This window comes from Silurus aristotelis (assembly GCF_946808225.1).
Source record: "Silurus aristotelis genome assembly, chromosome: 15".
Taxonomy (NCBI): domain Eukaryota; kingdom Metazoa; phylum Chordata; class Actinopteri; order Siluriformes; family Siluridae; genus Silurus; species Silurus aristotelis.
The window spans coordinates 24,027,463-24,050,825 of record NC_139588.1 but is presented as its reverse complement, the minus strand read 5'-3'; the positions used below and the strand labels follow the sequence as shown (position 1 = coordinate 24,050,825).

The 23,363-nt window shown below is 40.9% G+C and overlaps 1 protein-coding gene across 2 annotated transcripts; it reads left to right on the top strand.

The window, feature by feature from the left end:
- Positions 1-13,760: 13,760 nt before the first annotated feature.
- cdca4 (cell division cycle associated 4) lies at positions 13,761-21,626 on the top strand. 2 transcript variants are annotated; one of them, XM_083561886.1, is made up of 3 exons: positions 13,761-14,175; positions 16,474-16,498; positions 20,009-21,626. In XM_083561886.1, the coding sequence occupies exons 1-3, from the start codon at positions 13,989-13,991 to the stop codon at positions 20,853-20,855; spliced, it is 1,059 nt and encodes a 352-aa protein (XP_083418012.1). In that variant the 5' UTR covers positions 13,761-13,988; the 3' UTR covers positions 20,856-21,626. The 2 variants fall into 2 exon arrangements, with proteins under 2 accessions (XP_083418012.1, XP_083418013.1); XM_083561887.1 differs by lacking the exon at positions 16,474-16,498 and having other exon boundaries at positions 14,028-14,175.
- Positions 21,627-23,363: the final 1,737 nt, after the last annotated feature.

The window sequence follows — 23,363 nt, the reverse complement described above, 5'->3', positions numbered from 1 at the left end:
ACTCACTACATACTGCACTTTACACACTACACACTGCACTCTACACACTACATACTGCACTCTACACACTACATACTGCACTCTACATACTACATACTGCACTCTACACACTACATACTGCACTCTACCAATACATACTACATACTGCACTCTACATACTGCACTCTACATACTACATACTGCACTCTACACACTCAATACTACATACTGCACTCTACATACTACATAGTGCACTCTACATACTACATATTACATACTGCACTCTACACACTACATACTATATACTGCACTCTACATACTGCACTCTACATACTACATACGATATACTGCACTCTAAACACTAGATACTACATACTGCACTCTTCATACTACATAATGCACTCTACACTCTACATACTGCACTCTACACACTACATACTGCACTCTACACACTACATACTGCACTTTACATACTACATACTGCACTCTACACAATACATACTGCACTTTACACACTACATATTGCACTTTACACACTACATACTGCACTCTACACACCACATACTACATACTGCACTCTACACACTACATACTGCACTCTACATACTACATACTGCACTCTACACACTACGTACTGCACTCTACACACCACATACTACATAATGCACTCTACACACTACATACTGCACTCTACATACTACATACTGCACTATACACACTACATAATGCACTATACATACTACATACTGCACTCTACATACTGCACTCTACACACTACATACTTCACTCTACACACCACATACTACATACTGCACTCTACATACTACATACTGCACTCTACACACTACATACTGCACTCTAAATACTACATACTGCACTCTACATACTACATACTGCACTCTACACACTACATACTGCAACCTACACACTACATACTGCACTCTACACACTACACACTGCACTCTACACACTACACACTGCACTTTACACACTACACACTGCACTCTACACACTACATACTGCACTCTACACACTACATACTGCACTCTACACACTACATACTGCACTCTACATATTACATACTGCACTCTACACACTACATACTGCACTCTACCAATACATACTACATACTGCACTCTACATACTGCACTCTACATACTACATACTGCACTCTTCACACTAAATACTACATACTGCACTCTACATACTACATAGTGCACTCTACATACTACATACTACATACTGCACTCTACACAATACATACTGCACTTTACACACTACATATTGCACTTTACACACTACATACTGCACTCTACACACCACATACTACATTCTGCACTCTACACACTACATACTGCACTCTACATACTACATACTGCACTCTACACACTACGTACTGCACTCTTCACACCACATACTACATACTGCACTCTACACACTACATACTGCACTCTACATACTACATACTGCACTCTACACACTACATAATGCACTATACATACTACATACTGCACTCTACACACTACATACTGCACTCTACACACCACATACTACATACTGCACTCTACATACTACATTCTGCACTCTACACACTACATACTGCACTCTACATACTACATACTGCACTTTACATACTACATACTGCACTCTACACACTACATACTGCAACCTACACACTACATACTGCAACCTACACACTACACACTGCACTCTACACACTACACACTGCACTCTACACACTACACACTGCAATTTACACACTACACACTGCACTCTACACACTACATACTGCACTCTACACACTACATACTGCACTCTACACACTACATACTGCACTCTACATACTACATACTGCACTCTACACACTACATACTGCACTCTACCAATACATACTACATACTGCACTCTACATACTGCACTCTACATACTACATACTGCACTCTACACACTAAATACTACATACTGCACTCTACATACTACATAGTGCACTCTACATACTACATATTACATACTGCACTCTACACACTACATACTATATACTGCACTCTACATACTGCACTCTACATACTACATACGATATACTGCACTCTAAACACTAGATACTACATACTGCACTCTTCATACTACATACTGCACTCTACACTCTACATACTGCACTCTACACACTACATACTGCACTCTACACACTACATACTACATACTGCACTTTACATACTACATACTGCACTCTACACAATACATCCTGCACTTTACACACTACATATTGCACTTTACACACTACATACTGCACTCTACACACCACATACTACATTCTGCACTCTACACACTACATACTGCACTCTACACACTACGTACTGCACTCTACACACCACATACTACATACTGCACTCTACACACTACATACTGCACCCTACACACTACATACTGCACTCTACACACCACATACTACATACTGCACTCTACATACTACATACTGCACTCTACACACTACATACTGCACTCTACATACTACATACTGCACTCTACATACTACACACTGCACTCTACACACTACATACTGCACTCTACACACTACATACTGCACTCTACACACTACACACTGCACTCTACACACTACACTTTACACACTACACACTGCACTCTACACACTACATACTGCACTCTACACACTACATACTGCACTCTACATACCACATACTGCACTTTACATACCACATACTGCATTCTACACACTACATACTGCACTTTACATACTACATACTGCACTCTACACACTACATACTACATACTGCACTCTACATACTACATACTGCACTCTACATACTGCACTCTACATACTACATACTGCACTCTACACACTACACTCTACATACTGCACTCTACACACTACATACTGCACTCTACACACTACATACTATATACTGCACTTTACATACTGCACTCTACATACTACATACTGCACTCTACACACTACATACTACATACTGCACTCTTCATACTACATAATGCACTCTACACTCTACACACTACATACTGCACTCTACACACTACAAACTGCCCTTTACACACTACATATTGCACTTTACACACTACATACTGCACTCTACACACCACATACTACATACTGCACTCTACACACTACATACTGCACTCTACACACTGCATACTGCACTCTACATACTACATACTGCACTCTACACACAACATACTGCACTCTACATACTACACACTGCACTCTACACACTACACACTGCACTTTACACACTACATACTGCACTTTACATACTACATATTGCACTCTACACACAACATACTGCACTCTACACACTACACACTGCCCTCTACACACCACACACTGGATTCTACAGACTACATACTGCACTATACACACTACACACTGCACTCTACACACTACACACTGCACTATACACACTACATACTGCACTATACACACTGCACTCTGCACACTACATACTGCACTCTACACACTACATACTGCACTATACACACTGCACTCTGCACACTACATACTGCACTCTACACACTACATACTGCACTCTACATACTACACACTGCACTCTACACACTACACACTGCACTCTACAGATTACATACTTCACTCTACACACTACACACTGCACTCTACACACTACATACTGCACTCTGCATACTATATACTGCACTCTACACACTGCACTCTACACACTGCACTCTACACACTACATACTGCACTCTACACACTACATACTGCACTCTACACACTACATACTGCACTCTACATACTACATACTGCACTCTACACACCACATACTACATACTGCACTCTACATACTGCACTCTACTTACTACATACTACATACTGCACTCTACACACCACATACTACATACTGCACTCTACATACTACATACTGCACTCAACACACTACATACTGCCCTCTACACACCACATACTACATACTGCACTCTACATACTACATACTGCACTTTACAGACTACATACTGCACTCTACACACTACATACTGCACTCTACACACTATACACTGCGCTCTACTCACTACATACTGCACTTTACACACTACACACTGCACTCTACACACTACATACTGCACTCTACACACTACATACTGCACTCTACATACTACATACTGCACTCTACACACTACATACTGCACTCTACCAATACATACTACATACTGCACTCTACATACTGCACTCTACACACTACATACTGCACTCTACACACTACATACTGCACTCTACATACTACATACTGCATTCTACACACTACATACTGCACTTTACATACTACATACTGCACTCTACACACTACACACTACATACTGCACTCTACATACTACATACTGCACTCTACATACTGCACTCTACATACTACATACTGCACTCTACACACTACATACTACACTCTACACACTACATACTACACTCTACATACTGCACTCTACCCACTACATACTATATACTGCACTTTACATACTGCACTCTACATACTACATACTGCACTCTACACACTACATACTGCACTCTACACTCTACACACTACATACTGCACTCTACACACGACATACTATATACTGCACTCTACATACTACATACTGTACTCTACACACTACATACTGCACTCTACACTCTACACATTACATACTGCACTCTACATACTACATACTGCACTCTACATACTACATACTGCATTCTACACACAACATACTGCACTTTACATACTACATACTGCACTCTACATACTACATACTGCACTCTACACACCACATACTACATACTGCACTCTACATACTGCACTCTACATACTACATACTACATACTGCACTCTACACACCACATACTACATACTGCACTCTACATACTACATACTGCACTCTACACACTACATACTGCACTCTACACACCACATACTACATACTGCACTCTACATACTACATACTGCACTCTACAGACTACATACTGCACTCTACACACTACATACTGCACTCTACACACTATACACTGCGCTTTACACACTACATACTTCACTTTACACACTACACACTGCACTCTACACACTACATACTGCACTCTACACACTACATACTGCACTCTACATACTACATACTGCACTCTACACACTACATACTGCACTCTACCAATACATACTACATACTGCACTCTACATACTGCACTCTACATACTACATACTGCACTCTACATACTACATACTGCACTCTACACACTACATACTACATAGTGCACTCTACATACTACATACTACATACTGCACCCTACACACTACATACTATATACTGCACTCTACATACTGCACTCTACATACTACATACTATATACTGCACTCTAAACACTAGATACTACAAACTGCACTCTTCATACTACATACTGCACTCTACACTCTACATACTGCACTCTACACACTACATACTGCACTCTACACACTACATACTGCATACTGCACTTTACATACTACATACTTTACTCTACACACTACATACTGCACTTTACACACTACATATTGCACTTTACACACTACATACTGCACTCTACACACCACATACTACATACTGCACTCTACACACTACATACTGCACTCTACATACTACATACTGCACTCTACATACTACATACTGCACTCTACATACTGCACTCTACACACTACATACTGCACTCTACATACTACATACTGCATTCTACACACTACATACTGCACTTTACATACTACATACTGCACTCTACACACTACACACTACATACTGCACTCTACATACTACATACTGCACTCTACATACTGCACTCTACATACTACATACTGCACTCTACACACTACATACTACACTCTACACACTACATACTACACTCTACATACTGCACTCTACCCACTACATACTATATACTGCACTTTACATACTGCACTCTACATACTACATACTGCACTCTACACACTACATACTGCACTCTACACTCTACACACTACATACTGCACTCTACACACGACATACTATATACTGCACTCTACATACTACATACTGTACTCTACACTCTACACATTACATACTGCACTCTACATACTACATACTGCACTCTACATACTACATACTGCATTCTACACACAACATACTGCACTTTACATACTACATACTGCACTCTACATACTACATACTGCACTCTACACACCACATACTACATACTGCACTCTACATACTGCACTCTACATACTACATACTACATACTGCACTCTACACACCACATACTACATACTGCACTCTACATACTACATACTGCACTCTACACACTACATACTGCACTCTACACACCACATACTACATACTGCACTCTACATACTACATACTGCACTCTACAGACTACATACTGCACTCTACACACTACATACTGCACTCTACACACTATACACTGCGCTTTACACACTACATACTTCACTTTACACACTACACACTGCACTCTACACACTACATACTGCACTCTACACACTACATACTGCACTCTACATACTACATACTGCACTCTACACACTACATACTGCACTCTACCAATACATACTACATACTGCACTCTACATACTACATACTGCACTCTACATACTACATACTGCACTCTACACACTACATACTACATAGTGCACTCTACATACTACATACTACATACTGCACCCTACACACTACATACTATATACTGCACTCTACATACTGCACTCTACATACTACATACTATATACTGCACTCTAAACACTAGATACTACAAACTGCACTCTTCATACTACATACTGCACTCTACACTCTACATACTGCACTCTACACACTACATACTGCACTCTACACACTACATACTGCATACTGCACTTTACATACTACATACTTTACTCTACACACTACATACTGCACTTTACACACTACATATTGCACTTTTCACACTACATACTGCACTCTACACACCACATACTACATACTGCACTCTACACACTACATACTGCACTCTACATACTACATACTGCACTCTACACACTACGTACTGCACTCTACACACCACATACTACATACTGCACTCTACACACTACATACTGCACTTTACACACTACATAATGCACTCTACATACTACATACTGCACTCTACATACTGCACTCTACACACTACATACTGCACTCTACACACCACATACTACATACTGCACTCTACATACTACATACTGCACTCTACACACTACATACTGCACTCTACACACTACATACTGCAACCTACAGACTACATACTGCACTCTACACACTACATACTGCACTCTACACACTACACACTGCACTCTACACACTACATACTGCACTTTACACACTACACACTGCACTCTACACACTACATACTGCACTCTACACACTACATACTACACTCTACACACTACATACTGCACTCTACATACTACATACTGCAATCTACATACTACATACTGCATTCTACACACTACATACTGCACTTTACATACTACATACTGCACTCGACACACTACATACTACATACTGCACTCTACATACTACATACTGCACTCTATATACTGCACTCTACATACTACATACTGCACTCTACACACTACATACTGCACTCTACATACTGCATTCTACACACTACAAACTGCACTCTACCCACTACATACTATATACTGCACTTTACATACTGCACTCTACATACTACATACTGCACTCTACACACTACATAGTACATACTGCACTCTTCATACTACATACTGCACTCTACACTTTACATACTGCACTCTACACACTACATACTGCACTCTACACACTACATACTGCACTTTACATACTACATACTGCACTCTACACACTACATACTGCACTTTACACACTACATACTGCACTTTACACACTACATATTGCACTTTACACACTACATACTGCACTCTACACACCACATACTACATACTGCACTCTACATACTACATACTGCACTCTACATACTACATACTGCACTCTACACACTACATACTGCACCCTACAGACTACATACTGCACTCTACACACTACATACTGCACTCTACACACTACACACTGCACTCTACACACTACATACTGCACTTTACACACTACACACTGCACTCTACACACTACATACTGCACTCTACACACTATATACTGCACTCTACACACTACATACTGCACTCTACATACTACATACTGCACTCTACACACTACACACTACATACTGCACTTTACACACTACATATTGCACTTTACACACTACATACTGCACTCTACACACCACATACTACATACTGCACTCTACACACCACATACTACATACTGCACTCTACATACTACATATTGCACTCTACATACTGCACCCTACATACTGCACTCTACTCTAAACACTACATACTGCACTCTACACACTACATACTGCACCCTACATACTACATACTGCACTCTACACACTACATACTGCACTCTACATACTACATACTGCACTCTACATACTGCCCCCTACATACTACATACTGCACTCTACACACTACATACTGCACTCTACACACTACATACTGCACTTTACATACTACATACAGCACTCTACACACTACACACTACATACTGCACTTTACACACTACATACTGCACTTTACACACTACATACTGCACTCTACATACTTCATACTGCACTCTACACACCACATACTACATTCTGCACTCTACATACTACATACTGCACTCTACACACTACATCCTGCACCCTACATACTACATACTGCACTCTACACACTACATACTGCACTCTACATACTACATACTGCACTCTACACACTACATCCTGCACCCTACATACTACATACTGCACTCTACACACTACATACTGCACTCTACATACTACATACTGCACTCTACACACTACATACTACACACTGCACTCTATACACTACATTCTACACACTGTACTCTATACACAACACAATACATACTACACTCTACACACTACACGCATGGAAAAGTACAGTTTACTACCAGTTTTTATGAGAATGTTGTTTTTGTCCTGTTTTTCAGGAGATTTTGAGATCATTTACAGCACTAAAGCTGATCACACACCCCTCACACACACTCTTCACTCACCTGCCATATGGTAAAAGGAACCGAAGCATTCAGGCTCTCACATCCAGACTTTGTACCAGTTTCTTTCCACTAACCATTGTTGTTTTACTGTAATGTTTTTGGTTGTTTTACTGTAATGTTTATGGTTGGGATGACAAGAAGGCAGTGCTTTATACTTGTCAAATGTGATTCACATTCAGAGTGAAATTCTTTCTTCACATATCCCAGCGATGTTATAAAGTTGGGGTCAGAGCATAGGGTCAGCCAAGATACAGCCCCCCCTCAAACACTGAGGGTTAAAGGCCTTGCTAAGGGGTCCCAAGGGTGGCAGCTTGGCAATACTGGAGTTTGAACCCTAACCTTCCAATCAGAGCTTTAATAACTGAGCTTCCACCTTTCCACCTTAAAGCTACTAGACTAGACTTATATCTATAGTATGTTGACTGTGGTAAAAAGTGTAAAAGTAGTAGAATCCTGGAAGATGCCAGAATAAAAACTAAGCATCTTCCTAGCAGCGTTATATCATTGTTATGGTTATTGTTTTCTGTTTTACACACAATTTTGATATCAATAACATCAACAAGTATGTTATATACAGAGAAAGACGTGTAACCGGACTCTGAATGCACATGAAAACTGTTCCTGGGTAAATATTAATATAGTTTTTAAAATTCTGCCCTTATTTACCACTATCCAGTTATGAATTCAGAGTATCAATCAGTACAGGTCCAAACAGATACAGATACACCTTCTTGTGCCACCAAGACAGCTCTGACCCATCACAGCCTGAACTCCACCAGACTTCTGAAGATGCGCTGCGGTATCTGGCATCACAATCTTAGCAGCAGATCCTTTATGTCATGTACTTAGTGAGGTGGAGCCTCCACGGATCAGAGGATCAGACTTGTTTGTTCAGCATGCCCTATAAAAACATGTTCAGATTGGGTTCCTTGGAATTTAGAGACTTTTTGTTCTGACTGGTGTGTGGCACTATGGATGTGCAATGAGATGTATCCTGCTAAACGAGGACACTGCCACAGGGGATCTGCAACAGGGTGGTACATGTCAAAATAACATCCACATGAACACCAGGACCCAACTTATTCCAGCACAACATCTCCCAGAGCATCATACTGTGTCTGCCTTCTTTCCGTAGTTCATCCTGGTGCCATCTCTTCCCCAGGGAAGCTACAGCCACAGCCATCAGCTTTTTTAGCAGCTTTGGGAGCTCTACTTCAGACAATCACCCACAATCCAACCAGAAGCTGTGGATGACCACAAAGGTGTATGCGCTGCTAAAGTGTAGAGACTAAAAGGGACAAAAGACAGCCTTAAGAACAGCAATGGCCAAACTGTCCCAAGCCATCAGAAAGGCGAAAGCTTACACACGGCAAAAGAATCTAAGACACACGGCGCATGTGGCAGGGCAACCAGACGATCACAAACGACAAATCAACTTCACTTGCTTGTGACCATGAGGCCTCCCTTCCAGATGCACTTATCGACTTCTATGCCTGCTTTAAGATGCAGAACAATTTGGCGGAAAGGAAGACCACCTCTCCTCCAAGTGACCAGGTGCTCTGTCTAACCACAGTTGATGTGAGGAAAACTGATGCAGATTTAACCCATGGAAGTCTGCTGGACCAGACAACGCTACTGGCAGAGTGCTCAGGGAATGTGCAGAACAGCTAGTGGATGTCTTCACCAGCATCTTCAACATCTTCCTGAGCAACGCCGTGGTTCCTACGTGCCTCAAGACAACGACCATCGTCCCCGTGCTGAAGAAGTCTACAGTCTCCTGCCTTAATGACTATTGTCCCATCACACTCACACCCATAGTAATAAAGTGCTTAGAAAGGCTCGTCATGAGGCACATCAAGACCCAGCTACCACCCTAACCTGACCCCATGCAGTTTGCATATCGTCCAAACCATTCCATAAACGATGCCTTTGCCATGACCCTCCACTTGGCCCTGAGACCATCAAGTGCATCTGCGCAGCTGATCTGAGCAGCTGAGCAGCTGCATTATTACCTGGTTGGGGAACTGCACTGTCTCGGATCACAAGACCATACAGAGGATATGTCCACACACCCTACAGCGGTGTGTGGACAAACCCACACACCGCTCATACACACTCTTTACACACACCCCTCACACACACTCTTCACTCTCCAACCATCAGAAAAGAGGTTCTAAAGCATTCGGGCTTCACATCCAGACTGTGCGACAGTTTTTTACCCTTAAGCCATCAGACTCCTCAACACACAGAATTTAACTGGAACTGAAACTTTCCCACACACACACACACACACACACACACACACACACACACACACACACACACACACTCAACTGTGTGTTACTGCACTATTACAGCCTGAACTCAAATACCCATTTAATACTCATTTTAATTCATGCACATCCAAGTCTTTAGCACAAGCCATAATATATTATAATCATATTATATAGTTTACATGCTGTTCTGAATCTCTCGATTGCTGCTGTTGCTGTTTTTGCACAACATTGTGTTTGTTTACAAGTTCAATCTTGCGTATTGTTCTCTCTTTTGCACGTTGTACAGTATAACATATTATACAGCAGGTTTACTGGTCGGCGCTAATATGTCTTTTTGTTGCACTGTTTGCCCTCGGTTGCACACGAAGCACTTTATGTGGCGAGGACACTTACTTTAGTCTTAAGCTCTGTGTTCTGTTATATAGTTCCGTGTTCTGTTATGTAGCTCTGTGTCCTGTTATGTAGCTCTGTGTCGTGTGTGTCACTTTGTGTCCTGTTATGTAGCTCCGTGTTCTGTATGTAGCTCTATGTTGTTTTACATAGCAACTGGGAGAAACATAGTCTTATTTCCCTGTGTACTGCATCAGCTTCTTGACTCTCTCTCTCTTTCTCTCTACACTGTATCTAATATATCATATAAATCAGGTGTCCCAATACTTTCCTCTATATTGTGGTAATAGGTTAAACGACAGGATAAAAAGGGTTGGCACCCTCTATTGGCCATCAACAGCAAAAACAATCTGTAGTTCACAGCTGATTAATGTGTAATTTTAGATATAACGTGTATGAACTCATTGTGTAAACAGTGCGTTTATTAAATACACTCAGGAAAAAACACATTTAATTCTGTTTTTTATTCCTTTACATGGTTAAGTAAATAAATGAAGTTAAAATTTATTTTTTATCACTCAAGCGCTGGTGTTACAATCAATGGTTTTATTATCCCTGGTTACAGTTACAGGTTATATAGTAATTGGTGTTACAGTCACTGGTTTTAATTACACTGGTTTCAGTATCACTGGTGTTACGGTCACTGGTGTTACAGTCACTGGATTTAGGATCACTGGTGTTACAGACAATGGTTTTATTATCACTGGTGTTACAGTCACTGGTTTTAGTATCAGTCAATATTTTTAATATCACTGCTGTTACAGTCACTGGTATTAATATCATTGGTGTTACAGTCACTGATTTTCACATCACTGCTTTTATTATCACTAGTGTTATAATCACTGGTGTTAGTATCATTGCTGTAACAAGTCACTGGTTTTATATTCAATGATTTTACAATCACTGGTTTTAAATTTCACTATCACTGGGGTTACAGTTATGGTTTTAAGATCACTAGTGTTACAATCACTGGTGTTACAGTCACTGGTGCTAGTATCATTGGTGTTACAGTCACTAGTTTTAATATCACTGTTTTTTGTATCACTGGTGTTACAGTCACTGACTTTAGTATCGTTGGTGTTACAGTCACTAGTTTTAATATCACTGTTTTTTGTATCACTGGTGTTACAGTCACTGACTTTAGTATCGTTGGTGTTACAGTCACTAGTTCTAATATAACTTGTTTTCACATTACTGCTGTTAGTCACTGATTTAACTATCATTGTTTTTTAAATACACTGCTTTCAGAATCACTGGTGTTACAGTTAGTGGTTTTAGGATCACTGATGTAACAGAGAATTGTTTTATTATCACTGTTGTTACAGTCACTGGTTTAAGTATCATTAGTTTTACAGTCACTTATTTTAATATCATTTGTTTTTTTAACACTGCTATTACAGTCAATAATTTTAATATCACTGGTGTTACAGTAACTGGTTTTATAATAACTGATTTTACAATAACTGGTTTTAATTACACTGCTTTCAGTGTCACTGGTGTTAGTTACTGGTTTTAGGATCACTGGTGTAACAGACAATGGTTTTATTATCACTTGTGTCAGTCACTAGTTTTAGTATCAGTGCTGTTTCAGTCAGTGTTGTATCAATTGTGTTAGTCACTAGTTTTAATATCACTGCTTGTCATGTCACTACTTTTACATTCACTGGTTTTATTATCACTGGTTACAGTCACAGGTCTTATAGTAACTGGTATGTGCATCATCTTGTTGTTTTTTATACAGGGTTTTTAAAAGCAGGGATGAAGATCCTGGCTAATATTCACCATTATTCAGAAAAGAATGCTAACTTTCAACATCATAAATCATTTTTTTATTATTATATTTTCAATGCCATTTGAGCAACAGTTCCTGAGCTGCATGAAATCCAACAACACACACTTGTAGTATTTTGAGTGAAGATTGCAGCATAATTGCATAATGACAGAAAAAAGAAAAACATTGAATTGTGTAGTATTTCGTGTAAAAAAAATTATTATTATTATTTCTAGTGCATGCATTTTATAGAATGGTGATCAGATTTAGATCTGTAGCAGAACTCCAGACTGCTGAGGGACTGTGAAACACCATTCTATAGTCAGGTTCTGGATGTAAAGAAGAAAACACTCCTTCACCACCCTCCCTAACACCCCCTCACACCCCCATCCAGAGGCTTTGTGTTCGTGGGGTACAGGGGGTATGTGCAGATGCACGGATGGCCTGGTGTCCATGCAGCTGAAAGTTTCCGCCCCCATCAGCCCTGCCCGGCGTGCCGGATGCTCACAGGCTCAGTGTGCACCCGAGTGGCCGAGTGGAGCTGCACCTTCTACACCGCCGCCGGCCTGCACAACCCGCGCATGACGCTCTCCAGCAGGAACTCTCAACTTATCCCAGGTACGGGGGTCGTTTTTCTTGCTCTTCCTCTGTCCAACCTTCTCCGTGTCTCCCCTCTTTCACACGGGCGCAACGCAATGCCACACGCACGCGAAAGAAAAAAAAATAACACGTAGCCGCGCGCTCGAGTTCGAATAAACGGCGTGTATGCGGAAGTCGGAGCTCGCGCTCTCTGCGTCTCTCTCACGTGTAAAAAAATAAATAAAAAAAGCTCGTACTCTACACGCGCCGTGTCCGTGTAAACCTTCACCCGCTCATCCCGCACTCTTTATTACCAACCGCGTAATGTCGGGGGTGAAGGAACACAAGAGACTCCGCGTGATATCCGGGGACGAATATCACAGGGGGAAAAATCCAACATGGCGTCCATCTTTGTCGTTTTCACGCTCGCGCCGACTTTACACCGCGCTTTAACGTGGGACTGACACGCGCAGCGCGCGAACAAGCCCTTATTTCGGGGATTTATTTTGTATTCTAATGTTTATAGATGGTGTTTTGTGTTTTATTGTTTATTTTTGGACCGTTTTTCTGACGCTTCGCCACCCCAGTTACCGGCCACGTCAGGGCGGTGGGGGAGGGGGAGAGGACGGAAGTGCGGGCGGGGCGTGCGCGGTGACGTCACGCCGGCGTCGCAGGAGAATTCCCCCCTTTTGCCCTGATTGGAGGGGGGATCAGGGGGGGCATGTAATAAATATTTTGGAGTATTGTGATTATTAATGACGTGAATAAGAGCATTACAGTCCTTTTAACGTGTCTAAAACGGGTTTAAATATATATTTTCTTTTGCATAATTCAAAAATGTGTATTTTAATGTCATATATTGCATTTTCACGATGTCAGTAGAATAGCGATTAATCGTAACGTTACTCAAAACGAGTGACGCGTCCGAAAACGCGATGTTGTATCGTTAAAACGACAATGACGATATCATCGCGCACCACTGGAAACACAAGCCCTATTCTGACTGCATTAGTTTAACCAATTGTTACTTCATATTCACAACAAGCTCAAAAAGTATGTGCACCCCTGAAGATCATCACCCACCCATCAACCTGGTCAAACACAGTCAGAACTAGTGTAGAAGAACTTGGAATTCCTGATGGTGTTCCAGCACCACAACGCTCCTGACCTCCCTAAAGACACAAGTTATTGATTTGGTACAACTCGAGTGTCCTGCATAGAGTTTGTGCACCCCTGACAATCAGCACCCACCCATCAACCTGCTCCCACAAAGCGTGACATTTTGTACAATTTCCTGAAGAACTTAGAAACCGTAATGCTGTTCCACCTCCACGGTGCTCCCGTAAGCACACCTGACCTCCATGAAGACTATTTGGTTTTGAAATAACTTGGGTCCTGCATAGACCCATAAAACAATGGGCTCGGACGTATGTGCAATACATCTGACAATCATCACCCAACCTTCAAACTGTTCCCACAAAGTCTAACCCATGCAGTTGTTTCATGAAGAACGTTGAAACCCTGAAGAAATTCTAGCACCTTGATGCTCCTGTCCAAAAACCTGACCTCCACAATCCCCACTGAACACCTTTGGGATAAACTGCAATACAGAACAAAGCCTCCTCAAACATCCCAACATCTGATTTTACTGATGCTCTTCTAGCTGAATGATCACTGATTCCCAAAGCCCGTTCTTCTACATGTGAACACGGGTTGATTATCAGGGATGAACATACTTTTAGTGGCCAGCATGCAGTGGAAATCACCCTGTGTAATAGACCTGCTAATGATACATGTGCACTATTTCCTGTTAAAAAAAGTGTCGGGTTTTTTCTTTTTCCGAGAAGTAACTACAGGAAGTGCTTGCCTGCTACGTTTGTGATGACTAAAATAGCACGGGACTCGAGGACCTGTTCTACACTACGTGACTCACATCGCGACGAATGATTAAATTTGACAATCGTTTTCTTTTCAATGGCCATAAAACCAAATGTTTTTTTTGTCTCTGTCAAATCAAAGACCTCCAAGGAGTGGCAATTAATTTGTAAGTATCGTACCAACGATATCTGAGAAAACTGTATCGTGGTATCATTAATCGCAATATCGACTTTTCCGTGATATATTGCACAATACAAACCGCATCCTGGTCATGTGACCTACTAACACCCCCATACATGTAAAACAATGTGTAGCTGTAATCAATTAGTTGTTAATTTTAGAATAAAGTGTGTGTGTGTGTGTGTGTGTGTGTGTGTGTGTGGGATGAATGTATGATTTAGTTAGAGTTCTCGTGATTGGTCACTCTGTCAGTTTGCGCTCTGGTCTGTGTCTCTACAGCGCTGAGATGTCGCTCGTGCTTCAGGTAGGAGACACGCCCTCTCATGCACCTCCCCCCCCTCATCCTTACCCTGTCCAGTGTACCTGGACCGTGTGTGGTGTTGGGTTTGAGCTGTGGTGTGTGTGTGTGTGTGTGTGTGTTCAAGGTAACAAAGCTTCCAGGTTTGTCTTCGTCATGCCTGATGTGATTAATCATGCAAGAATAAAGCATTGTGTGTGTGTGTGTGTGTGTGTGTGTGTGGTAGGTAAAATAATCCACGATGACTGATGTCACATGGAAGTGGATTATTTTTCTCTAACGGGACGTGCTTTTATTCCACCAAGTGCAGTTATTTCATTATGATTATCGGACGCCATGTCGAACTTTCACTCGTTTATTTATATCACATCCATGTTCATGAAACAAGTCCGTTCCTGTACTTACTTACGTTATAGCAGCTATAAACACCCATTCCTTCCCTCACCTAGCACTCTGCTGGAGGTGATGACCAAAACTGTCTTAACCCCTGACACTGGAGACTCCTTCGGTAAATGTCGATCCTTGCACATAAGTGTTCGAGTGTGGAGTCCACCGTGGACGTCTCTGCGCCAACGCTGTTACTACTGGAAAGGATCATCTATTAATATTAGCAGAAATCCGAGCTAATGTTGGAGCTGCTGTTAGAGAAAACTGATCAACACCATTCGACCAATCAGAGTCCAGAATTTGGCAGCGCCGTAAGTTAAAGGACTTTGCTATAAATCTGTTTATATAAAAAAAAAATTTAATCTGAATGAAAAGTCCAGATGTTTCCCAGGTGGTATATCTGTAAATGTTGTAGATTTACACTCATGCATACAAAGAAAAAAAAAAAAAAAGGTAAAAACTGTAATCTTTTATTTTCTCACAGAACTGATTTCAGAGCAAACCGTCAGGGGAAAGCCGTAACCTCCTGGCAGAGGTTCAAGGATGACGGATTCAATTGTATTGAGTTTTTATTTGTCCACGTTAAAAAAACGAAATGTTTTTTTTTTTTATGAAAGGAAAAGAATTAAAATAGTAAAATAACCAGAGAAAAATTGACTTAACAATATACTTGTAACTAAATTACCAAAAGAATTTAGAAGAATATAGAAATGGAATAAACATTCAGGACAACAGAAACAGTCTGAGTTATTTTAGATATTCCTAAACCAGTGCAGCTGTGTGCCAGATGTGCAATTATTTGTGCAATCCATGCCTGGTTGAAGACAGATGTTGAGCAAACAGTCCAGGGTCCGTGTTCTCTGGGTTGCGTTCCTGACACAAGAATTAATCAGTACAAGGACCTTAAATCATCACACACACGGGATGTGTGGCCAAAAGTTTGTGGACACCCGACCACAAGATTGCTTTGTGCTTCCATTTTGAACATCTTACCTCATGCTTATAATGAACTCCACTCTTCTGGGAAGATGTTCCACTAGATTTTGTGAAGGTTTCTGGAGATTCATTCAAACACAGGGATGATGTCTGATGTAGGTGGGGTGAGGAGGTTTGGGCTGCAGTCGGCGATCACATTGATTCATGTTCAGTAGCAGGAGATCTTCCATTCCCTCCCATGAGTAGCACACCTTCATGTACGGTCTTCAGGTTTGGGTCTCCTAGTTCAAGTGCAGGCAACATTTTATTCCGTCGCATCCAAAGACAATTGTGTGTGTCCATGTTTAGGGAGGGAACACGTCTGGGTGGGAAAGTCAGGTGTCACAATACTTCTGGCACTGTATAGTGTATGTAATTCCATGGTTTAAATCACATTTCCTATGTGTTCAGTCTCATGATGATAGTTTTTATAAACAAAACGTTGTTGCGTTAATGAACACAGAGTCTAACATCTGAATCTCAAACCTGACCTACACTAAAGCACCATCTTACTGAGCTGTTCCTCGTCATGTCCACCTCATGGTGTTGGAATCCCACACACCCATATTTGGTCGAGTTTAGGCAGAGGAACATGAGGAGCTTTTTGCTGATGAACATTTGCAATTATTATTATTATTTTTGATTGAATGATTTGAGCCATGTCAGCTTCCTCTCGAGTTTTTTCCCCCTCCTATCCTGATATCAGGAAGTTTATCTTCAGCGCTGCCACATTTGACTTGTTTATTAAGGATGAATGTAAATCTGTAGCTGTTTCTGGATCCAGATTTCCATAAAGCAGCTTCGTGATCATGTCCGAAAAAAATGCCACAGAAATTTGAATAAATCTTTTTAGCTTGCTCACCTGAGGGGTGTCAATACTTTTTGAAACTGCGCCGCTTTGAATGTTGCTCGTGAAGTCACATGGAACGGTGCGTTTCCGTTAACTCAAATACAACTAAATTGTTTTGAAATAAAGTTCAGGTGTGAATAGTGGATTGTGATTGGCTAAAAGGAGTTCAGGGGTGAATAGTGGATTGTGATTGGCGGGAAGGAGTTCAGGTGTGAATAGTGGATTGTGATTGGCTGGAAGGAGTTCAGGGGTGAATAGTGGATTGTGATTGGCTGGAAGGAGTTCAGGGGTGAATAGTGGATTGTGATTGGCTGGAAGGAGTTCAGGTGTGAATAGTGGATTGTGATTGGCTGGAAGGAGTTCAGGTGTGAATAGTGGATTGTGATTGGCTGGAAGGAGTTCAGGGGTGAATAGTGGATTGTGATTAGCTGGAAGGAGTTCAGGGGTGAATAGTGGATTGTGATTGTAAAGATTTACATGAGACTCCAGCATCTAAAGCTTGTGTAACTAAATGTATTCTCACTGCACTACTAAAGAAGCAGAAGTCTACCATTTTAATGCTCTTCGCTTCACCTCGGGTTGTTCTTCACCTCTACCCCTGTAACACCTCACTCCTACACCTCATCACTTAGAGGAATGAAAATGACCCTAGAACTAAAAGTAAAAGTGAGGAGAAAACTCAACTTAAAACTCAAGCTTACCGAAAAATAAAAATGCGGAATAAAATAAAGATCTGTGGTAATCCTGGTGACAGTTTAACAGACAAACCGAAGGAAAATATGGTAATCGCATTTCATTGTTTTTGGATCATAAAAGTTGATTTATTACATTTTCCTTCCTGTAATTTTCCAAATAACTGACATCAGTCATGGAGTTTGCGATGGAAAAGCGCATTATGTCCCACGCTAATTCGTTTCTCTTCGTTTTTATGAACAGACGTATGTCGTTTTTCTCTGTAGCTTGAGATGAGATCAGCCTGATTGTAATAGCTTATGAGGCAACACACACACACACACACACACACCAGACTCATATTAACTACATATGTATCCAGGATGTAATAAGGAGCCAATCAGAGCACACATCATTTTATTATTATTTTTAATTGGTGAATAAATCATAATTAGCAGCTCGGTTTGTTAGACAGCGTCTCCGACTTCCTCTTAACCTTCGACGGTTTCCTGTTTCCATCCTGCAGCTCTTTTACACATTAATCTGTCCTGCTTGTGATTTTTTTTTTTTTTTATTTACTTATGAAGCATGTGACTACATGACTGTAATCAAGCTTGTATTCTCTTTCTCAGGCTAGACATGTTCTCCAAAGGCACCAAGCGCAAGTTTCCCAGCGAGGATGACGAGATGTCGGACGAGAACCTGGCCAGTGCCAAGGTGTCCTCCTCGTACAGTCTGCAGCGCCAGTCTCTGCTGGACATGTCCCTCATCAAGCTGCAGCTATGCCACATGTTAGTGGAGCCCAACCTGTGTCGCTCCGTCCTCATCGCCAACACGGTGCGGCAGATCCAGGAGGAGATGACCCACGACGGGAGCTGGGTGGTCACCGAAGCCTTTTGCAGTGGCGCTCAGGGGCCCTCCGAGCGCCTGGTGGCTACCGAGGTCCTGTGCCGGTCACGAGAGCAGGAATCTGAGCCGAAGCTCTTCTCGGTCATCAGTTATGAAGAAATCAGCCGGGAGGAGGAAGTCGTGACGGACGAGACGCTGTGTTCGGTCTCGGTGCGTGACCCCGCCGCCGACGTGTGTCTCTCAGAGACCTCGAGTCGTCAATGGGACGCGAGCGAGGACGACCCCCCGAGAGACGATGAAGACGAGGATGAAGACGACGAACAGGAGTGTCCCTCCTCCAGGGAGGAGCAGAAGGCAATGGGACAAGTAATCGGGACTTTCGAGATCAAGAACGGTGCCTCGGGTCCGGACTCTGCTCTGGAGGAATTGTTCTCAGACGTTGACGCGTCGTATTACGACCTGGACAACATGCTCACTGGGATTCAGAGCACGGCACCCAAGATGGGTCCGTACGACCTGCTGGACAGTTTGAGTCCCTCTCACACGCCGACGTCTATAAACTCGCCATCTAACTGCCGCTCCGATCTTAACGAACTGGAGCACCTCATGGAGATCATCGTCGGCTCTTAGATCGGACTCGAGGAGGACCTTTGAGACTCGGATACTTTTTCTCCTTGTAATGTTTTTCTACCTGTTGTGGAAGTTCTGTCTGCAGTCCTTTCAGGGAAAGGAGTGTGTGTGTGTGTCTTCTAAAGAATGGCCTTGATTTTATTGAGCTGAACAGTTATCTTATTTGCGCACCATCTATACATTCTTTATTTTCCTGTTCTTTTTTTTTATTATTATTATTATTATTATAATTTATTTCTTTCTTGCGTCCATTAACACTACATGCCGGATGGAGAGCAGAGCCAGATGTATACAAATAAGTATGAAAAAGTTATTTTCATAAAGATGAAACTGTAAAATGGTAAAATATATTTTTTACTGTAGATTCAGCTTGTTAACTGTTACAATGCACTCGTTTTTTTAACACGTTCACAGATCGGATATCGAGTCAGACACGGCAGTAAGAATACGATGATGCGTGACTTTTTTTTATTTACTTTTTTTTTTTTGGTGCATTTTCGGCACCCAGCGTATTTTCTCCCGTCAGTATCTGGGCAAATCATCCGCCCGTTTTATTTTTTTATTTTATTTTTATTTTTTTAATATATTAGAAGTCATAGTGTTCTTATATTTGTTTAAGAGACAAATGAAGAATAATATGGGGTCGTGCCTCATTCTATATAGTGACTTTTAATTTATTTTAATTTATTCGTTGCATCGAGTGTTGGCTTTTTGGTCGGACTCAGGGCAGAAGAGACTTTCACGGGCCTGATTCACCCTTAAAAAAAAACATTTATTTTAACCTATACGGAATAATATTGGTGCCAAAAGTATCGGAACACAACTTTTCACAAAAAAACAAACAAAACTAAACAACGAGATGGATGAGAAACGCTTTAACTAAGAATTATGAAATGGTAGGGGGAAAAGTTCCCTGAGTCTGGTGCAAACCTTTGATCAGGGCGGGGCTTAACTGTTGTGCTTTACTCTCATTAGCTGGTTTGTTTGGATTGCTAATGGCTAATTGTTAATGGCGCACGTTTTAACAAAAAATAACAATAACACAAAATAGTCATTTCCACTAGAAGATATAAACACTGTGACTACACACAGAACCGCTTCCTGAAAGATCTCCATCTACTAAAGCCTCTGCTTCCTGGTTATGGAGCCATCCATCCGAATCTCACTAGCAAATGAGAGTAAAGTGATGTTAAGCCCCGCCCCCAGGCACGAAAGGTTTGAAAGCGTAAAGTAAAACTCGCTTCTTGAACAGTGAAAGGAAAAGTCGGTTGTGTTACGTTTTCAGGTGTTTTTTCTCATTGTATAATTGATTATTGTTTTTGTTTTTAATAATAAAAAAAAAAGTTATGTTCCGGTACTATTTGCAACGGATTTCATTCCGTCATCTATTGTTTTTTGTAATTTGCTGGTTTTAAAGTATGCGATATGTGCGAAGGATTTTGCGACGCGTTGCGTCTGTCCTTTTTTCTTTTCCGCACATTTCTGTCTACCAATCTAGCGTAATCCAAAAGTAGCTTTATATTCTCTAATCAGGTGAAAACTAAAAGAATCCCGAAATCGACGTGGTGTGTGAACGCAGCCTCGTTAACGAGTCCCACGCTTTTCTGCGATCCTATGCATTGAGTGTCGCAATACACTTTCTATGCACCAAGTGTTCGAGCACATTAAAGTACAGTATTGACTTTAACTTTGTATTTTTGAGCGTCAGAAAGAGGACAGGGTTTAAAAAATACGATTGTCTTCCTATTTACAAGAAAAATTCACTTGCGGTTATGGAACCAATTATTTCTGTTTATATATATATATATATATATATATATATATATATATATATAAAAAAAGAAAAGAAAAACGTGACCGCACGTTAATTCGAGTGGATGTTTCCTCTCTGCTTTACATCAGTTTCATTTTTAAATATGATATAAATCTAGAGTAGAGCATTAAATACATTTTATATGTGCATTGTAGCATTTTTATAACATTTTTTAATAAAAAAAGGACAAAATAAAAAAAAAAAACGTTTCCCGCGTGGTTTGTTTGAACTTCCGTTTTCCGGGAATTGATCACGACAGTATCGTATCTATTTAAATGGGTTTACATTTTACAAAAGTTATTCAATTCTATTTACATTGATAAAAAGCTTTTCTAATACATTATAGCAGCTATAAATGTCCTGTCTCTCACTCATACTCTTGAAGTTTATGAGGTGAAACACTGCTTGTCCTGTTACTCAAAAGCTGCAATAATCCTATAGCTGAAATTAACAGCTTTACCTCTGACACTGGAGACTCCTTCCATAAACATTGAAGAATTTAAGAGTCTCTTTAGAGAAAACACTTTGGTGTCGTTGTTAACGCTCATCGTTTTATTGCTCTCTGAGCATCTTATCCAATTAAAATGCTAGAAATAATAATGTAATATAAATATTAAACAATTAGAATGCCGCCATCAGAGCTGCTGTTGTGAGAAACATCAACGCTTTCTGACAGAAGTGAGTATGAAGACCAC